At 41.9% G+C, this 17171-nt stretch overlaps 1 protein-coding gene across 2 annotated transcripts in view; it reads right to left on the reverse strand.

Annotated features, from left to right (window-relative positions):
- CMTM8 (CKLF like MARVEL transmembrane domain containing 8) overlaps positions 1 to 16772 on the reverse strand; it is a 45297-nt gene extending 28525 nt beyond the window's left edge. For both annotated transcript variants that reach the window (XM_077809302.1, XM_077809301.1), the window contains exon 1: positions 16608 to 16772. In XM_077809302.1, the coding sequence (XP_077665428.1) occupies positions 16608 to 16772 (165 nt within the window). The remainder of the gene's footprint in view (positions 1 to 16607) is intronic.
- Positions 16773 to 17171: the final 399 nt, after the last annotated feature.

Genomic DNA, 17171 nt, shown 5'->3' on the forward strand with positions numbered 1-17171 from the left:
CCATCTGTTGATAGTCATAATCTTGTCATACCTTTGTTGCCCTTCTCTAGGAACAGGCAGAATCCCACTAAAGATCACCTGAGCCTCAATTTCCTTAACCATCTTCCCCAGTCTAGCATAGTCTCCCTTAATACTTTCCAGCGAGAATCTAGCCATATCATTTGTTCCCACATGAAGGATAATTAGGGGATTCTTTCTTGCTCCCTTTAGGATCCTTTTCAACCTCAGGTCTACATCCCGTATCTTAGCACCTGGAAGATGGCACACCCTTCTATTCTCTGGATCAGCTCTGGTTATTCTTCTCAGAAAGGAGTCCCCAATCACATAGACCTGCCTTTTCCTGGTGACTGTGCTATTCTCCAGTCTATCCCCTGTTCCCTCTGGCTGCAAGTTCTTTCCATTCCTATTCTCCCTTGTAATCCTCTTCAACCCATCCTGTATCCTCCTGGGGCTCATATTTGGTGTAGTCTCCATTGACTCTTCCCCTTTTCCTGTAGGACTAGCTGCTCTTCTCTTCTTCCTTGCCCTTCCACTTTCAGGAACTACCTGCTGAGCCCCTTCTTATTTCCAACTCTACAAACCTATTCTTGAGCTCTATTTCTCCTTCACTAGCCCGTCTCTTCCTCTGCCTGGTTCTTTTAGTCACATGCTTCCACTGACCACTTTCTTCACCTCATTCCTGCTTCCATCTGCAAGTCTGAGTTTTTCCCTTCAGATACCTCATGTCTTTGCTCCATAAGCTTCTCGAACCCCCTTCTAAACTCAACCAGACTTTCCACCTGCATCTCCAAACCTCGGATCTTTTCCTCCATCAGCTCTATCGGATGGCATTTCATGCAGACAAAGCTCTTACCAGGTACCCCCTCCAGGATCATGTACATACAGCAGCTTCCACAGCCAGTCATCTTCATTGTGTCTTCCACTACATGGGTCACTCCCACTGCTGCCTCTGTGTCTGTCATAGCCTTCCCACCTTCTCCTCCAACAGAACTCCCACTGAAACTCCCCTGTTTACAGCTCTGTTTGCTGACTCCTGTGCCACTACAGCTGTCTCCAAGCACAATTTCAATAAACAGTACATACAGAGCTCCAAGAAGCCAAGTACAACTCCTAGTCCAAAGCATTAAATGGGGATACGTTGATCAGAAAAAGATAAAAGATAATACCTTATCAAATCAACACCTCCTACATCCCAGGGCAACCATGTCCCGAGTCCCAGAGGTCCAAGTGTGACGCTATTGTCCTACTAGAACATCCATGCAGGTTAAACCACCCCTGACAGGTATTTGTCTACTACTTAACCCTGCCGTGAGTGCAGGGGACTGGACTAGATGACCTCTCCAGGTTCCTTCCAGTCCTGGGATTCTATGCTCAATCCTTTTCTTAGGCCTGCTCTTTGCAGACTGGAGGAGCTGAAAAGTGCAGTCAATGGCAGTGATGCCAACTCTGAACGATTCACAATAAAATTAGGAGTACTTGATTATTTTCTTTAGGCCCTAGCTCCTGGAGTCACATGATTTCATGAAATTCAGCTTTTTTTTTTTTTTTTTGAATGAAAAACGAAACACATTTCTAGCCTTCATGACTGCAGAGAATAGCGTGAGTGTGTGACCCTTAAAGGCTCAAAAACTACACGGCAAATAAGAACTCAATGTGTATTTTTTTTTAAAAAAAAGTCTCATTCTCTTTAAATAAATATGATTATTTCTGGAGGGCTGACTCATGATTTTTGAACACTTGGGGTTGCCAGTACTGTGATATATAAAAAGCAGCCTTAAATAATGTGGTAACAATGCTGAGTGTTTCTCACAAACCCACAGTTCAACACAGCAAATCTTGTGTCAAAATTCCAGGATATTCAAGTCCAATAAAAAGCAACATCCTTAAGTGTTACACATGACTTCAGTGGGAGCTGTAGCCAACAGAACTTGTAGGTTCTCAGCACATCTCAGGATTTGATCCAAAGATTGCTTATTTATTTTTTTCTTTCTTGAAATAAAAGTTAAACAGTTACAGATACAACTGGTGTTAAAAGTTTGTTTTTTCCCCATTTGGTTATTTCAACAACTTAAGTCTCATTCAGGACTCACTCTTGAGTTCTGGTGTTTCCATTCAATGGATAAGAGACGTTCAAGTCCAATAGATGTCTAACCAGTATTCTTGCACATTTTCAATTAAGGAATGTTATTACAGGTAGCTTGTGTTTGCTTCATGTAATCTATTAATACCACCAAATAATAAAATTTTACTAAAGTGAATTAACTTCAGATAACATTTCCCTAAAGTGCGGTTTATACTCCTCAGAGACTTCTGCACCACTGAACACATGCATAATTCATGTCCAGTGCAGAATTTTTTTTTTCCTGCACAGAAAATACATTCTGCCTGAGAAGTGCTGCAGTTCCCCCTTTTGCCCACCAGAGGCTGCTGTGGCACTAGGACAGCAGCGCCATGCCAGTGGCTGACTGGCAGTAATAGCCAGCAGTCAGATGCGTTCATCACAGCACCCTGCCCACAGAACCAGGTTAGGAGGCACAGGATAGGTGGGTGAGGACGTGAGATACAGACAGAGTAAAAATAACAAGGAGTCCTTGTGGTACCTTAGAGACTAACAAATGTATTTGGGCAGACACAGTGGGTCACAGACTGGGTTCAGAAGGGCTGGGGGGGGGGGGGGGACACAGACTGGGGCGGGGGCTCAGGAGCTAGTGGGGTGACAGCACTGTGCCAGTGATTGAATGGGAGGAAGGCTGTGGGGCCGCACGTGCCTGACTGAATGGGATAGACTAGGGGTCAGTCAGGGTCTCCATGGGAGAGGCTCCACAGCTCCGCAACAATCCCTCCCCCTCCAAAAAACCCTGTTCCATACTTTTCCCACCCACACCCAGCAACCTTCCAGGTTCACTCCCAGGCTTCTTCCCTCTTCCTCAGCTCCTCTGTTACCCCAACTCCCCCAAGTATTTGCACTGCTTCTGAGGAATGCAGCAAGTAAGTTTCTGTACTATAATTTAAATGAATTACTCAACGTTCTGTATTTATTTGCATAGTAAGGAATCTATTTGTTAAAAAAAATAAAAAATCCTGAATCTTTTTTGTCCGTATTATTATAGACATACTTGCTGACAGGTATTTTGAAATAAATTACCAAAATAATTGAAACAGGTGTGATTATATTTTGTTACTTTGACAAAATAAATTATGCAGAATTTTAAAATATTGTGTGCAAAAATTTTTGGCACAGAATTCCCCCAGTAGTACGTTTAGCTCTGAAAATAAAAATGGCATTTGTAGGGTTCGACCCTCAGCCTATCAACCATTCCCATGTCAAGTGTGCTGTTTACAAGCTGTATTTTTCTAACCCCAAAACTTGAAAACTCAGCCTGGGATTTTGAGCTATGACATTATTTGTGTGCAGCCAAGTCACACCACAACACATGTAACATTCATTCCAACCACTGAAAACATCAGTCTTTCTTCACCATTCTGATCTCTTCTACCAAATACTTAGGGGCAAACACATCAGAAACAACCAGAAATATTTATTGGGAAGAAACTGTTGATTCATAAAAGCCAGACAAACAATACAAGTGTTGATCACTAAACTCAAATTCCTCTCCAACTACGCTTTCATGTTCTTATCTCTCAAAATGCATTTGTTTTATTTTGTATGTGGTGACTACAGGCGAATCCTGGGCGCACCGAAGTCAACTGGAGATTTGCTATGCATTTCCTGGGAATCAAGAGCTGATCTTTGTAATGAATGCAATGTATGTACAATTTATCTTAGACTGGATTTGTTTTCAATAACTGATTTGGACGCTCTCTGTACCTTCAGTTATTTGGTAATCTTGTTTGCATGCACCATGTGTATAGTGTTATCATAAAAAAGCACCATGTTAAAGGAGAGTTCTCTCTCATACTTATTTTCTATTTACATAATGATTTGTAAAATGTTTATTTTGGAGATCTAAATTAAAGTTGACAGCATCCCCCTAAATCAACACAAAATGTAGGTTTTTAGCCTTCAAAATGAAAGTTATTTATTTAGCCAGATCAACTCTGAGGCTGACATTCCATTATCTAGATTGATAAAAACGTGAAAAATAAATGTAACCAAGCTTAAAGAATTCTGTTTCATTTATTGCTTGTGTGGTCTACTGAATTTTAACTCAGCCTGATGGGAGACTTTCTAAGAACTCCCCTCACTCACCTTTAACAGATTATCTTGTCCTGCTTACCCAAGGCAAATATTTGCCAGAAAAGTCTTATCGCATGAAAAGGCAGGCCAAAGTGTCTGCTTGACCAGACACGTTGTACAAAAGACTGTCTTTTGTACAATGTGTCTGGTCATGTTTTATGATTACCAAATTCTGGAAAGAAATCTCCAAAGAGCTTATTAAAACGTTATATAGAACATTCTAAATGAAATCTGGATAGATTACTCTAGTGTGTATAGACTCAATGATTCTTGCCTTTGAAACAAAATTTTTTTCAAAAGTGGAAAAATCTTATAAATATGCTGAATGAAATTTCCTCCTGGTAAGACTACTTTACCTTCTGAAGAATAACACAGCATAAGCATAATATCTTAAGAGTAAGCCCCTGAATTCTGCAAACACTTATGCATGTATTTACCCATGTCCACCTGAGTAGTCTAAATGAATTCACTGGGATTTCTCAGATGCCTAAAGTTAAGCGTGTGCTTAAGACAGATTGCTGCCCAGCTGTAACATGCTAAATAAGGTGAGAGAGATTTTCAGGAACGGTTCATTAAAAAAAAAAGTATAGATACCCTCTGCTTTGTATTAACATAGATGAATTACCAATTTGACTTAAAAAGTTGTTTTATTATTCCAGTCTCATGACAACTATAGATTTTTGTGTGTTCATGTAGCATGCTTAATACTAGTTTTGCACAGTCTTTTAAAAGGTTAACTTTTTGCCATAAAATAAGACCTAACACAAAGAGGTATCTGTTTTACAAATTTACTGTTTCAGATGTATACATTCACATTGTACATTAACTCCCCAAGCATCGGTTAGCAGGACTTAAATAGATAAAAATACATAAAGGGACTTTCCATTCTCTATTATCTCCTCATATATAAATTAAACTGGATCATCTCCTCCCACTCATCACCCTCTCGAGTCAAACCCTGTCAATGCAAGAATCAATCCCAAACACAAAGGTCAGCTTTACTGGAATTGGTGTGGTTTGTGTAACTACAGTATTTATTTTTAAAAAGGAGTATTTCCCACTTGGAAACTTTACGGGAATACAGAAACAGTCACAGCATATACCAGAACAAAAAAAATATATATATATACTCTGTCTAGCCTGGTATTCTGTCCCTGACAATGGCCAGTTCCCCTTACATTAGAGGAAGATGTACAACACCTATTATGCGCTTACTTGTACTGTAATATACTTCAATACAATCCCATAGGGTAGAAGAGATATTTTTCTTGAAGGTCAATTGGTGGTCAGTTTATTCACTGACACAAAAGGATTGACAATGTTTTAATTCAAAACCCAACATTTTAAAAATACCAGACTCTCTTGCTTCAGCAATGGTAGATAATCACTCTTCTACACCTGCACCTAATGAATGCACTATACACCCAGATACATAAAATGTTTGGAATTCCATCAAAGAACCTGCTGGTGATTAAGATGGCTATGAACTTTTTTGCCTTTTTCCACAGGAGTTCTTTAATAGCATAAATCCCTTGCAGTTTGGAGATGAAATAAGGTGCCATTGTAATAAAACTACAGTTCCTGGCTGACTTCACTCCCAGCTAGCGGCAGATTTTACAAAATGAGCCTATCCTGTCTGCCAAATGCATAAGACAGACTCATAAAAGTCTAGGACTGGAAGGGACCTCATGATCATATAATTAAAAATTGCATCATAATATACATGTACAAGGGGGCTGAACAAAGGTTGTACAAGAAACCTTAATTCTGGCATCTCCTAACTTTTGAATCTTTGACTTTCTAACTTTAATAATTTCTTTAAACATAGTTGCATGTATAATATATGTATATGATCTTGATGCAAGTGATTAAATTACTTGTAGTAAGATGCATTATGCTTACATGATCTTTAAACATTAGACCAACTGCAGATCTAGATGTACTGTATTCAGTAAAATATTTTAAACAAAAAAATACTGATGTCTTTTAACAGTTGGATTCCGAGCACACACAGGACAATAGTGCATTTGTTTTTACGTTCTATTTCTACAGCCCTGATCATGGGCATCCAAGCGTGAATTCACCCTCACCTCACCTGACCCTTGCTAGAGTCTGTGCTACCACGGTCCTCACCAGTCAGACAGTAACTCAGAAGTCCAAGACCGATCAAACAGTATCATGGGCTTTTACCAACTCCTTAATTCCTGAATGCAACATTTTGTCCAGACAGATCTCCTCTACTCTTTCCCATACTCAAGTCACAGCTACTCTGCAGCATGACACACACAGCTCAGAGCTTGCAGTTTACTGTTTTCTTCTCTACTGTGAGTGACATTCCCAAGATTGCAGTGCTGCAAATAAATATAAAGGGGATTCGTTATTGAAATTTCTGTACAACACATGCACACATACACCACACACCTGTGTATTCTCTGGCTGCCTAGCTCCCTGACTAAACAAACATATAAACACAGTCTGTGCTGCATAGTGTCACCAGGAGTCTCCTTAAATCCTGGCCTGGACAAAGCAGTCATGGAAAGGGATGTTGACTAAACAAGGTAAGTCTTGTGTTCAGGCATTTGGTATGAAGCGGAGGTCCTTGATAAAGGTCCTTTTAAATTGAGCGTGTCAAGTCATCAGCTAAAACACAAACAGCCCCAGTTATGGCTGTAGATGTTATTCTCCCCAAATAGACATTTCACTCCCAATAGTTCTATAGGATTTATATATACTGTATTTGACTGGCATGTGTAAATGGATTGTTAATCTAGTCCCCTGATGTCATCGTTAGTTTTAATAATACCAAGTTAACTGGATCTCTTAGACTTAAACTATGAAAGTGAAAGGGAATAACACCAATCCCTCTTAGGACCTGATCCAACTCCTGTTGAAAGCAGTGACCTAATTCTCCTATCACTCTGTGTAAACCAGGAGTTGCTCCCCTGAAATTGCATCACTTACACCTGTGTCACTCCATTAAGTGATAGAAGAATCACTTCTATGACTCAAACAGGAATTGGCTCCTACCTTTACTGAACAGTGCTGCTCCTTAGAATATGTGATAGGTTATACAATTTATTTGTTGTTTGACCCTAGGAAAGAGGGCTTGGTGCTCCTTCAGAGGCACAATTTCTACTGCTTTATTGGAATTACAATAGGAATGAGTGTGGGAGAATCACATTGCAACGCTTTGTCCCCTATTTTTCTTATACTTTTGGATAAAGCTAAAAGAAAAAACAAAAAACCAAAAACAGTCTGGTACCTGAATTTATGGCAGGGTTACTCCCAGCAGAGAGCAACATGCTGAATAAGAATGCATGCCCACCAGCAGAGGAAGACATGCCAAGGGACAGATAAGGATAATGCTTGGTACCTTTTCAGTTCTGAAGGTCTCAGAATTCCTGTGAGGAATGTGTGTTTGTTTTGAAACTTTAATCTTTAAGAAGAATCCCCTATACCAGTAGTGAGAGCTCTTGCAAGTGCTGCTTTTAACTCAACCTTTTGCTATCCACTTTGCATGTGAGTGGTGTGTGTGAATTATGACTTCAGTAGTGAAGGAGAATTCCCACAATTGCAGGGCAGGAAGGGACGTTCACCAGCAGTGCAACGCACCTGTGTGTTGGGGGTCAAAGAGTTGTCTTGTGGTTAATACACAAGGCTAGGAGTCATAGGATGTGGGTTCCACTCCCAGCTTTGCCAGAGTTACATGTGATCTGAAGCAAGCAATTTAACCTGTCTGTGCCTCAGTTTCCCCAGGTGTGAAGTAGGGTAATGATGCTTCCCTACTTCACAAGGTGCTGTAAGGCTAATTCATTCATGTGTGTAAAACACTCGGAGATTTTTAATTTGGGGATGGGGGAAGAAGGAAAAATTTACAGTGATAAAGGGGAAAGGCAGTGATGGGGGGGGCATGGAAGAAGAAGCACCAATAGGAAGGGAAGTCCAGGACTTTGTACTATTGTCTTAGCCCTATATTTACATAATAGTAGGGTAAGGAATCTGCATCCCTTGTGTTGTAATTTTACCAATACTGCTACCCGGTCTCTTCACTAGCAGCCTAGTTTCAGTGGTGGATTTTAAAAAAGCTCAACTCCTCCAGAAAAGCCTTCACACCACCCAGCAACAGAGCACTCCTCAACATCCTCCAACGTCACCCTCCTCACATATAATTAAAAATTTATTAAGATGATGTTTAAAAAAAGTGAACGGTACAGAGTTTAAGTAGAAGTTTCTGGTTATCAGGGAACAACATACAGATCATCAAGGGGTGTGAAGTTCGGTTTAAGATTGGATGGCATAAGGAATATCCCCGATTGGGGGTAAAAGGTTGATGGGTCAAAGTACAGACACTGAAATATGAGGGTATATTGCTCATATAATGGCTATGTTCAGGTGTGGAGTATAATGAGTGGATATGATGATGAGGATGGACTGATCCTCATTTGGTGAGATTTAATGTTCAGTGAGTTTATGGTTCCAGTTCATATGGTCCAATGGAAAAAAGTCTCTCGGTCCCTTTCTCGTAGTCAATTCACAATGTCACTCCAACTCACCCCTCCTGGTACTGTCAGTGGCCAGTGATGTGTTTGGTGTAGATGTCCCTGGACTATCGGATGGTGTCTTGTACACCCAGCCACTGCACCATCCTTGAACTAGGGATGCAGGGGACTGGATCTACTCCACAGGAATTGCTGAGAGCCTGGGAGGGCTATAAATTACTTCTTCCCTAGCAGAGTACCACACTGGTATCAGCACTCCAGAAATGAACAAGAGTCCAGCTGTCTCCTGTATACCATAGAGCCTTCTTTTATAGCTCACTCAGAAGCCCAGAAGACCCCTAATCCAGCTCTGTATTTTAATTAGAATTAAAGCATTCAAAGATTACTGCAGAGGTTTTACTGCTCATCTCTAGAATAAATGCCAGCAAGAACCATTTCAAAACTGACACTAAGAGGCATAGGAATTTTGATTAGACTCACTACCCATCCAATGACTGCATTTATGTTTATGAATATTTTTAAATGCATTTTTCTCATGACAAAGTAATAGCACAGGAGACAAATTCTACCTTAAATGTTGAGGTATTGGGAATTTCTCACATTCCTAAACTTTTGTAAAGTGTCTCCATTCATTTCTGTTATCTAACACGCCTCCTGTCAATCCCACTTTTGTTTCTGTTCATGCTTGGGGCACATTCCACACATCACCTTTCAAACTTTGTTTTCTTGTATTTCACCCACATAGTCCTCTTGTTCCAAGGAAATACACTGGTCTAGTCCAGGAAGCTATAGATCTTTCAGGAAATGGAGCTTTAAACAATTATGTGATCCCAAAGGAAGATGGAAACTATATGTATATATCTGCTGAAGCAGAGGTGGTTAGTGGGGTGATAGAATAACAGTCTAAAATGCAGTGAGGTCTGAAACCTGACTTCAGTGGGAGTTTTGCCTGATTAAGGAGTGCAGGACTGGGCCTAGAATTCATGCCATGCATTTTCACATTCAGTGTGTATAAAAAGAATCTCTGAAGTTATTGACTGCTGCAGAGGTAATTTGTTACACCCAGTAATAAGTGATTAATTTTAAGCATATGCATAAGTCCATCCCTATTCAGCAAAGCACTTGCTTAATTTTAAGAATGTGCTTGAGTTTCATTGACTTCACCCAGGCAGATGCACCCAGTTACTGGGGGAAGTACTGAGAGTCCTGCCATTCCAGAAGCTGGAGGGCAGGATTCCTGCTACTCCTGGGAGAAAGGCTCATGCTGCTGTCTCTGCCTCTCTGAAGGGGCATTCCAAAGTTGTGCAGATAGGGCCATTGGCTTAATCAAGCCCTGATAATTCATTTATGTGATGTGCAAAGCATAAGGCCAATGAGGAGATGCTGCATTCAATAAAATGGAGTAAAACTTTTGTTTTACACTTGCCCAAGTAAAGGCCCTCACTGAGTTGTTCCTGTCCACAGCTCCTATTTTAATTTATTTCATCCCTCCTAGTACTAGCTAATTCACCAGAACAGTGCTAGAATTTGGTAAGGTAGTGTGCCTTTTAGCATGAATTCTATTAAACTGAAGAGATGTTTCAGGGATGCGTGTTATAAAAATTCTTTCCCACAACTCTGGATCTTTTTGTTCTAGTACTGCGGTGAGCCTCCAGTTTTATCAAGAGAACTAAGTACATGTGATACCAACTTAATCTGAGACTCACTATACTATCAGAAGGAGAGATGATTCATTGGGAATCTTTCTGGATTATACCCCAGAGTCAGACATCTTAAATTTGGACAGGGTAAAAAAAATACCTAGTGACTTAATGACAAAACCATGATGTATTGCCCAGAAATGCAATCTAGAAACAAAATCCTGTATAGCTGCAGAACTGCAAGAATGATCACGTTAATGAAAAACCCAGAATAAGGATGTAGATTCATAAGAACTACATAACCCTGAAGAGTGTCGGAGTGATATATAGGTGAAAAACTGAACGATCAGCCTGGTCACAGCTAAAAAGAATGCCAACTCATTGATCCACTTGCAGTAGCACAGCAGCCTTCTAAATACTTTAAGCTGTACTTGTTTAAAATAAATATCCAGCACAAAGACTAAATGCACTAACACAATTTTTTTAAAACAATACTGTAGCCAGCAACATGTTTCTGAGCAGCAACAACTTGGAGGAATCACTGTCATTATTCAAAGTAAATATTTGTATAACTATATGCTTAGCAACCAGAAAATTCTCCACTCCTGCAAAATGTTCCATAAGAGTTGGCTTGAAAAGCTGATTTAATACTCTGAGGGGGCACTTCTAGTCATTGTTTCACAGATCCATAAAATTCCTGAGAAGACAAACATGTCTTTCTAAGCCATCATCTTGTCTTTTCAGAGGATATTTCTGTTCTGGACAACTCTGGAAGTTGTTATTCTTGCTTCTTTGAAAATGCAACATGACACCTTGGAGGGGTTATACTAAAGGAATATCTGTCACTACCTTTTACTAGGGTATGGCTTCACTGCAGAGTGAGTCTGGGTAATCGGCAGCTGAGTTTTGAGCACTAGGTATAGCTTATCTTGGGTCTGAGTACCTGTGCGAAAAAGCCACACTGAAGTTACTCTTGTCTTTGCTGTCTGTAGCCATCTGTGTGTGTTGCTAGACTTCCAGAGGGGGTGCTATCCCACAGTTCTTTGTTCTCCAATAAGCCAAGCTGCTCTATGATTCTTTCCCAGTGAATTGTGGGAGAACCCATCTGTTCTGGCCACAAATGAGAGAACTGTGGGAAGGCACTTGTCAGGGTTCCCTCCCCACTCTGAACTCTAGGGTACAGATGTGGGGACCCACATGAAATACCCCCTAAGCTTATTTCTACCAGTTTAGGTTAAAAACTTCCCCAAGGCACAAATCCTTCCTTGTCCTTGGATGAGTATTGCTGCCACCACCAAGTGAGTTAGACAAAGATTCAGGAAAAGGACCACTTGGAATTCCTGTTTCCCCTAAATATTCCCCCAAGTCCCTTTACCCCCTTTCCTGGGGAGGCTTGAGAATAATCTACCAACCAGATAGGTAAACAAGGTGAGCATAGACCAGAACCTTGGGTTTTTAGGACACTAAAAACCAAACTGTATTATAAAGAATAAAAGTAAAAGAAGCACCTCTGTAAAATCAGGATGGAAGCTAATTTTACAAGGTAATAAGACTTAAAACACAGAGGATTCCCCCCCCCCCCAGGCAAAACTTCAAAGTTACAAAAAAAAACAGAGATAAACCTCTCTTAGCACAGGGAAAATTCACAAGCTAAAACAAAAAAGATAATCTAACGCATTTCATTGCTATTACTTACTATTTCTGTAAGTTTAGATTTATCATTCAGTAGGAGCTGGATTACTTGCTTGGTCTCTCTCTTTGTCTCCGGAGAGAACACACACACAGCACAAAAACAAAGCCTCCCGCCCCAGATTTGAAAGTATCTTCTTTCACTGTTGGTCCTTCCAGTCAGGTGACAATTAGGTTAATTGAACGGATTAACCCCTTACAGGTAAGGGGATTCTGTACCTCTGGCCAAGAGGGATTTTATATTACTGAATACATAAAGGTTGTTACCCTTCCCTTTATATTTATGGCCGCACTGGAGAACTTTCATCACTGGAGGGATTTAGCCTGTGTCCAGGTTATCTGAGCTTTAGTTTATACCCTAGTAGTGCCAGCGAGCCAAGCTTTAAAGCACCACTAAACTGAGAGGAGAGGGTTGTGTGTGTGAATGGGAGGCAGAGGTTAGGGGCAATACCTAACCAACCACGTGACCTAATTCTGCAGTGAAGACATATTCCTAACTAGTACAATTTTGATATATTGTCAAGCGTGTACCCATTCTGTTTGCTAGTTGAACCTGTGGAATTCTTCCTTTACCTCACACCAGGTAAGAGATCTGTATTTTTAGAACTAGAAGTCATTAATGGTATTCTCACCATTACGCATATGTGGTTGACTGATAAATTATGCAGCAACATAGTAATAAACAGAACTTTTAGAATTCCTGATTAGGGGATTTGGATTAGTTTTAAAGTTGACTTTCAGTGAGTTTGGTACATAGGATGAGCAGGACAGGTAGAAGCTGACTGGTGATTTGGTGCCATTTTTGATATATGGATCCTGTATAAAAATAGTCATGCCCAGGCACAATGCCTTGGGAGGCATTTCTTCTTGGGAGGAGGGGAAAGAAGGGCAGGGTTTGACCAAAGTCTGGGGACAGTACTTATTTTTCACACTAAGCTCTATTTTGGTTTCAATGTCATAATCCCTATTTCAACTGGATGTCTTCTGTAAAGTTAGGGGGGAAAGCAAAAACAAATCTAGAAGAACCTCTATTTCAGTAGCTTTGACATAATTGGTGGAGTTAAGAACCAGCAGTACTAGCTGGTACAGCTCAGAACTCATCTGTAGTGGTCTTTAAGTACTATTTTTCAGGCTGATGCATAATTTCTTACTGCAGCACACATGACCACAATCTTAGACCCCGATGCAGAACAGCACTTAAGCACATACCAAACATTGTTTTAAAGTTTCATATGAAGAAAGTTAGACCTGATAAGAGTGGCACTAAAATAATTTTGAAATTCTTTTCCAAAGGTCATAAATTGCTAAATTTAATGTAAGGACAAAACAGGTATCTCTAGACTCTGTTTAGACAGAAAGACTATGGAAACCATTCTCAGTCTGTAAGGCTAGCAAAGACTAAGAAGCACGCTCCCATCCAGAAGTCTACACAAGAGCTTGTATGTGTGGAGTGCTCAAGCAGCTAAATTGAACTATAATCTCAGTCTCAAATGGAATTCACGCCATTGTACCTATGCTAGAGACACTTCATACAGTACTTCCATGGGTTCTGTATCACACATTATGAAGGTTCCAATTAACCTATTCAGATTTCTCTTATCAGAGAAAGCGTGAGTGGTCTTGAGAACCTTGTTGCAATAAGGAGTGGAAAGGCAATAAGAAGTGGAAGAAGGAATGTGGCATTTCTTTTGAATACAGTTACAGTGACTATAGCTTGATTTTTTTTTTAATTGCCCTAATGTTGATACTGGAATGTTCCCAATATTTCAAAACTTGAATTTGTTTACATTTCAGGTACCTAAGCACTCCGGATTGTTTGACAATATCTAATAATTACAGCTCCAAGCAAGTATTTTGGTTAGTAGTAGAAGTTACTACCTAGTATGAGGAAGTAGTAGAAAGTATCTTGTAACATGATTCTTCTTTGGCTGTTTCTGCCAGAGGTCCACTAAGGATCCATACAGCACATAAGCCTGGAGTTCCATTTGGCTGGTTTGCTTTAATGATAATGGATAAGGTAATTACTCCACTGCTGGGTCAGTCTTTTGAAAGTTTATAATAGTTACATTCTCAGCCCTTGAAAGTGGATGTGGTCAAATAAGTGACCTTTCCACAAACCATCAAAGCAAAACAGTCAAGCAGAAACTTACATGGTGGATTGAAATGCTTAAAAAAATGTTTAAGATCTCTAATCATTAATTGAATTGATTTAAAAAAATTAAAAATTAATTTAACAGAGAGGAAGTACGTCTAATCGTTCAGTGCACAGGACCAACAACTAGGAACTCCCACGTTCTAATCCCTGCTCTACCATCAATTTATTACTTGGCCTTAAGCAAGCAACAATCTCATTTTGACTGGCAGCTTGTATAGTAATTTACATCTGTGCAAAGTAACAACAAAAGACTAAATCTGTTATCATTTTTGGCTGAGCTTGCAAGATGTATCCTGCACTTGATGGTGTTCCTGTTTGGACATTTGATATTTAGATATAATGTGATAACTTTTGAACACTGCATCCAATCAATTCCAAAAGTTCAGGGAATGTTTGAGGCAAGTTCTTGACACCCTGAATGACTTATCTCCCAGAAAACAGAGAAATAATGGTGGGAGAATAGGAGCATACACAGAACCCTTGGCATGGGTTATAATAGGGGAGAACAGGTGACCCTGGTAAAGGTGAAAATGGGGGTATGGGAGGGGAAAGCAGAATGGGGCAGAAGTGGAGGCATACACAGCACTGGCATCGAGGAGAGAGTGGGAGACTGGTATCAAGCAGAATAGGGGACACACAGGGCCTTGGCAAGGTGTGAAATGGAGGTCCCTGGTAAAAGAGTGAAGGGGGCAGAATGGGAGTGTGAACAGAGCCTCTGGGGGGCAGGGCAGAGGAGTGTGGGGTGCACACAGAACTCCTGCCATGGGGGCAGAATAGGAGATCTTTGACTGGGAAAATGAGGAACAATCAACCCTGGCATGGGGGGGAAATGGGGGTGGGGGCGCACACAGAGCCCCTGACATGAAGTGGGGGTGTAGAGGTTTCCAGGGAGTCTCTGAAATTGAGGGGGATGGGAGAGTGGCATGCAGGAGCCTGGAGCAGAGGCAAATGAAGGAATATAAGGAATCGCGAGTGTGTGCAACGAGCTTGATCTACAGAAGCAACAAAGCATTAAACCCCCAGTAGAACAACTCTGCACAGGGGCAACTGCCTATGCAAAGTGCAATGAAATGATTAATCAGTCCCTTATCCACCTGTAAAATAGGGATGATGTGTTACTTAGTTTCTTATAAGGGTGTTGTGAGAGTAAATTTATTAATATTACCAATGCAGCATATAAACACGTAAAACAAAATACTTGAAAATCTGATCCTGATCGGCCAAGACGGTTTTTCCCCTGCAAGAGTTGTTGACATTACAAACGCTAAAACAGACAAAAGAACACATCCCCTGCTCTGTGCAGATGTTTATGTCATCAAGTTTTATGGGTCTTGATAAATGTCAAGTTCTTGTCTTGTAATTTAAAACTGCATTTACTTTGTTATCTAAATCAAGTGCTCTGTTACTGATGAGATTTCAAACAGAATATTACAAGCATTGTACTCTAGAAGCACCCAAACCACTGGCCTGCCGGAGTTTTGATTGTAGTGCAGGAAATATTGCAGTTGTTGCAGACAATGAACTTGGGGAAAATGTTAGGTGGAGGCTAAAGCCATATAAAATGATCCTAAAGAGTAGATTTTGGGGACCAACCTCTCAACAGTCCCATGGTCTATCTGTAAAATGTGTAATTTAACAAACCCTGATAGAATAGAAAATTTATTGTTTCTTGATTACTCATTTAGACCTCACCAGCTGATCTATGTGGATAGACTTACATGGGGGGGGGGGCATAGTTGTCTGCACCTATGGATCTGTTTGCAGGGTCAGACACTAAAACATTAAAGTTCTTCTTTGGGGATTATTCAATTTTAAAGCTGGATGGAAACTGATTTACAACCTCTGATGCTGACACCACCATGATGTTACATTTCAGTAAGATACCCACAAGAGATTCTAACATAATAAATAGAATTAAAATATAGTTAATTGCAAATATGACTCAGCATTTACAAGTCTTCAATGCAGGACATTTTAAAACATTTGGCATTACACTGAATGTCCTGCAAGGATCTCCACCCAGGCAGCTCACTACTTTGGAAGGCTGAGCTAAAGCTGCATGGGGTGGATTGGAGCCACTCCGGAGTCACTCCACACCGGAGCTCACAAAGCAGCCCAGAGTGACCTGCTACTTAAAGAAATCATCAGCTCACATGTAACCCGTTACTCTGGCAACTGCGTTTCTCCCCAACAGGCAGCGGGCTCGCGAGGGGCTTTACCATTAAAAGCAAAGTCACCGCAAAGGCAGGTCCTTGTGCAAAGCCCCCGTCCCCAGGCTGCTGGAGAGAAGCCACAAAGCGTGGGAGGGAGAGGCTAGAAGTGTCCGGGAATCCTGCCCGGCTGAGAGAGACTGGGAGCCGCAGTCAGCCCCGGCGGCTCTCCCTCCCCACAAGCCAAGGGGACGCGGCGGCGGGCGGGTTACTCACGATCTCGGCCAGCATGAGGATGCCGGGCGCGGTTCGCAGGAACTCCCTGTCGTAGGCGAGGGTGCTGGCGCCGGCCGGGGAGAAGCTGGCGGTGAAGGAGCTGCTGCTGCTGGTGGTGGTGGTGACCGTCTGGGCGCCAGGGCGCGGCTGAGGCGGTTGCTCCATCTTCAGCCGCCGGGACCCGGGCTGGGCTGGGCTGGGCAGCCTCCCCCACGGCGCGGTGCGAGCCCGGGGTGCGCAGGGCTCAGCCCGGCCTCTGGCCACGCTCAATGGGCGCTGGGAGCGGGGCGGCGGCACGTGAGCGCAGAGCGAGCGCGGCTTTGTGCGGCTGCCAGCCCGGCGCGGCCCCTTGCCGCGGGGCACCACGCCGCGGCCCCCTGCCGAGCGGGGCGGGGCAAGACCGGGCGCTGGGCGCTGGGCGCTGGGCGGGACAGAGGGGAGACGCGAGCGGGCCGTGCCGAAGGGGCGAGGCAGCCCGCTGGCCCGGGGAGGAGGTGGGACCCCACCCCCGACTGCCCCACGGACTGTTCACTTCAAGGCTTATAACTTGGGGGGGGGGGGAAG

Source organism: Eretmochelys imbricata, chromosome 2 (genome assembly GCF_965152235.1).
Source record: "Eretmochelys imbricata isolate rEreImb1 chromosome 2, rEreImb1.hap1, whole genome shotgun sequence".
Lineage (NCBI taxonomy): Eukaryota > Metazoa > Chordata > Testudines > Cheloniidae > Eretmochelys > Eretmochelys imbricata.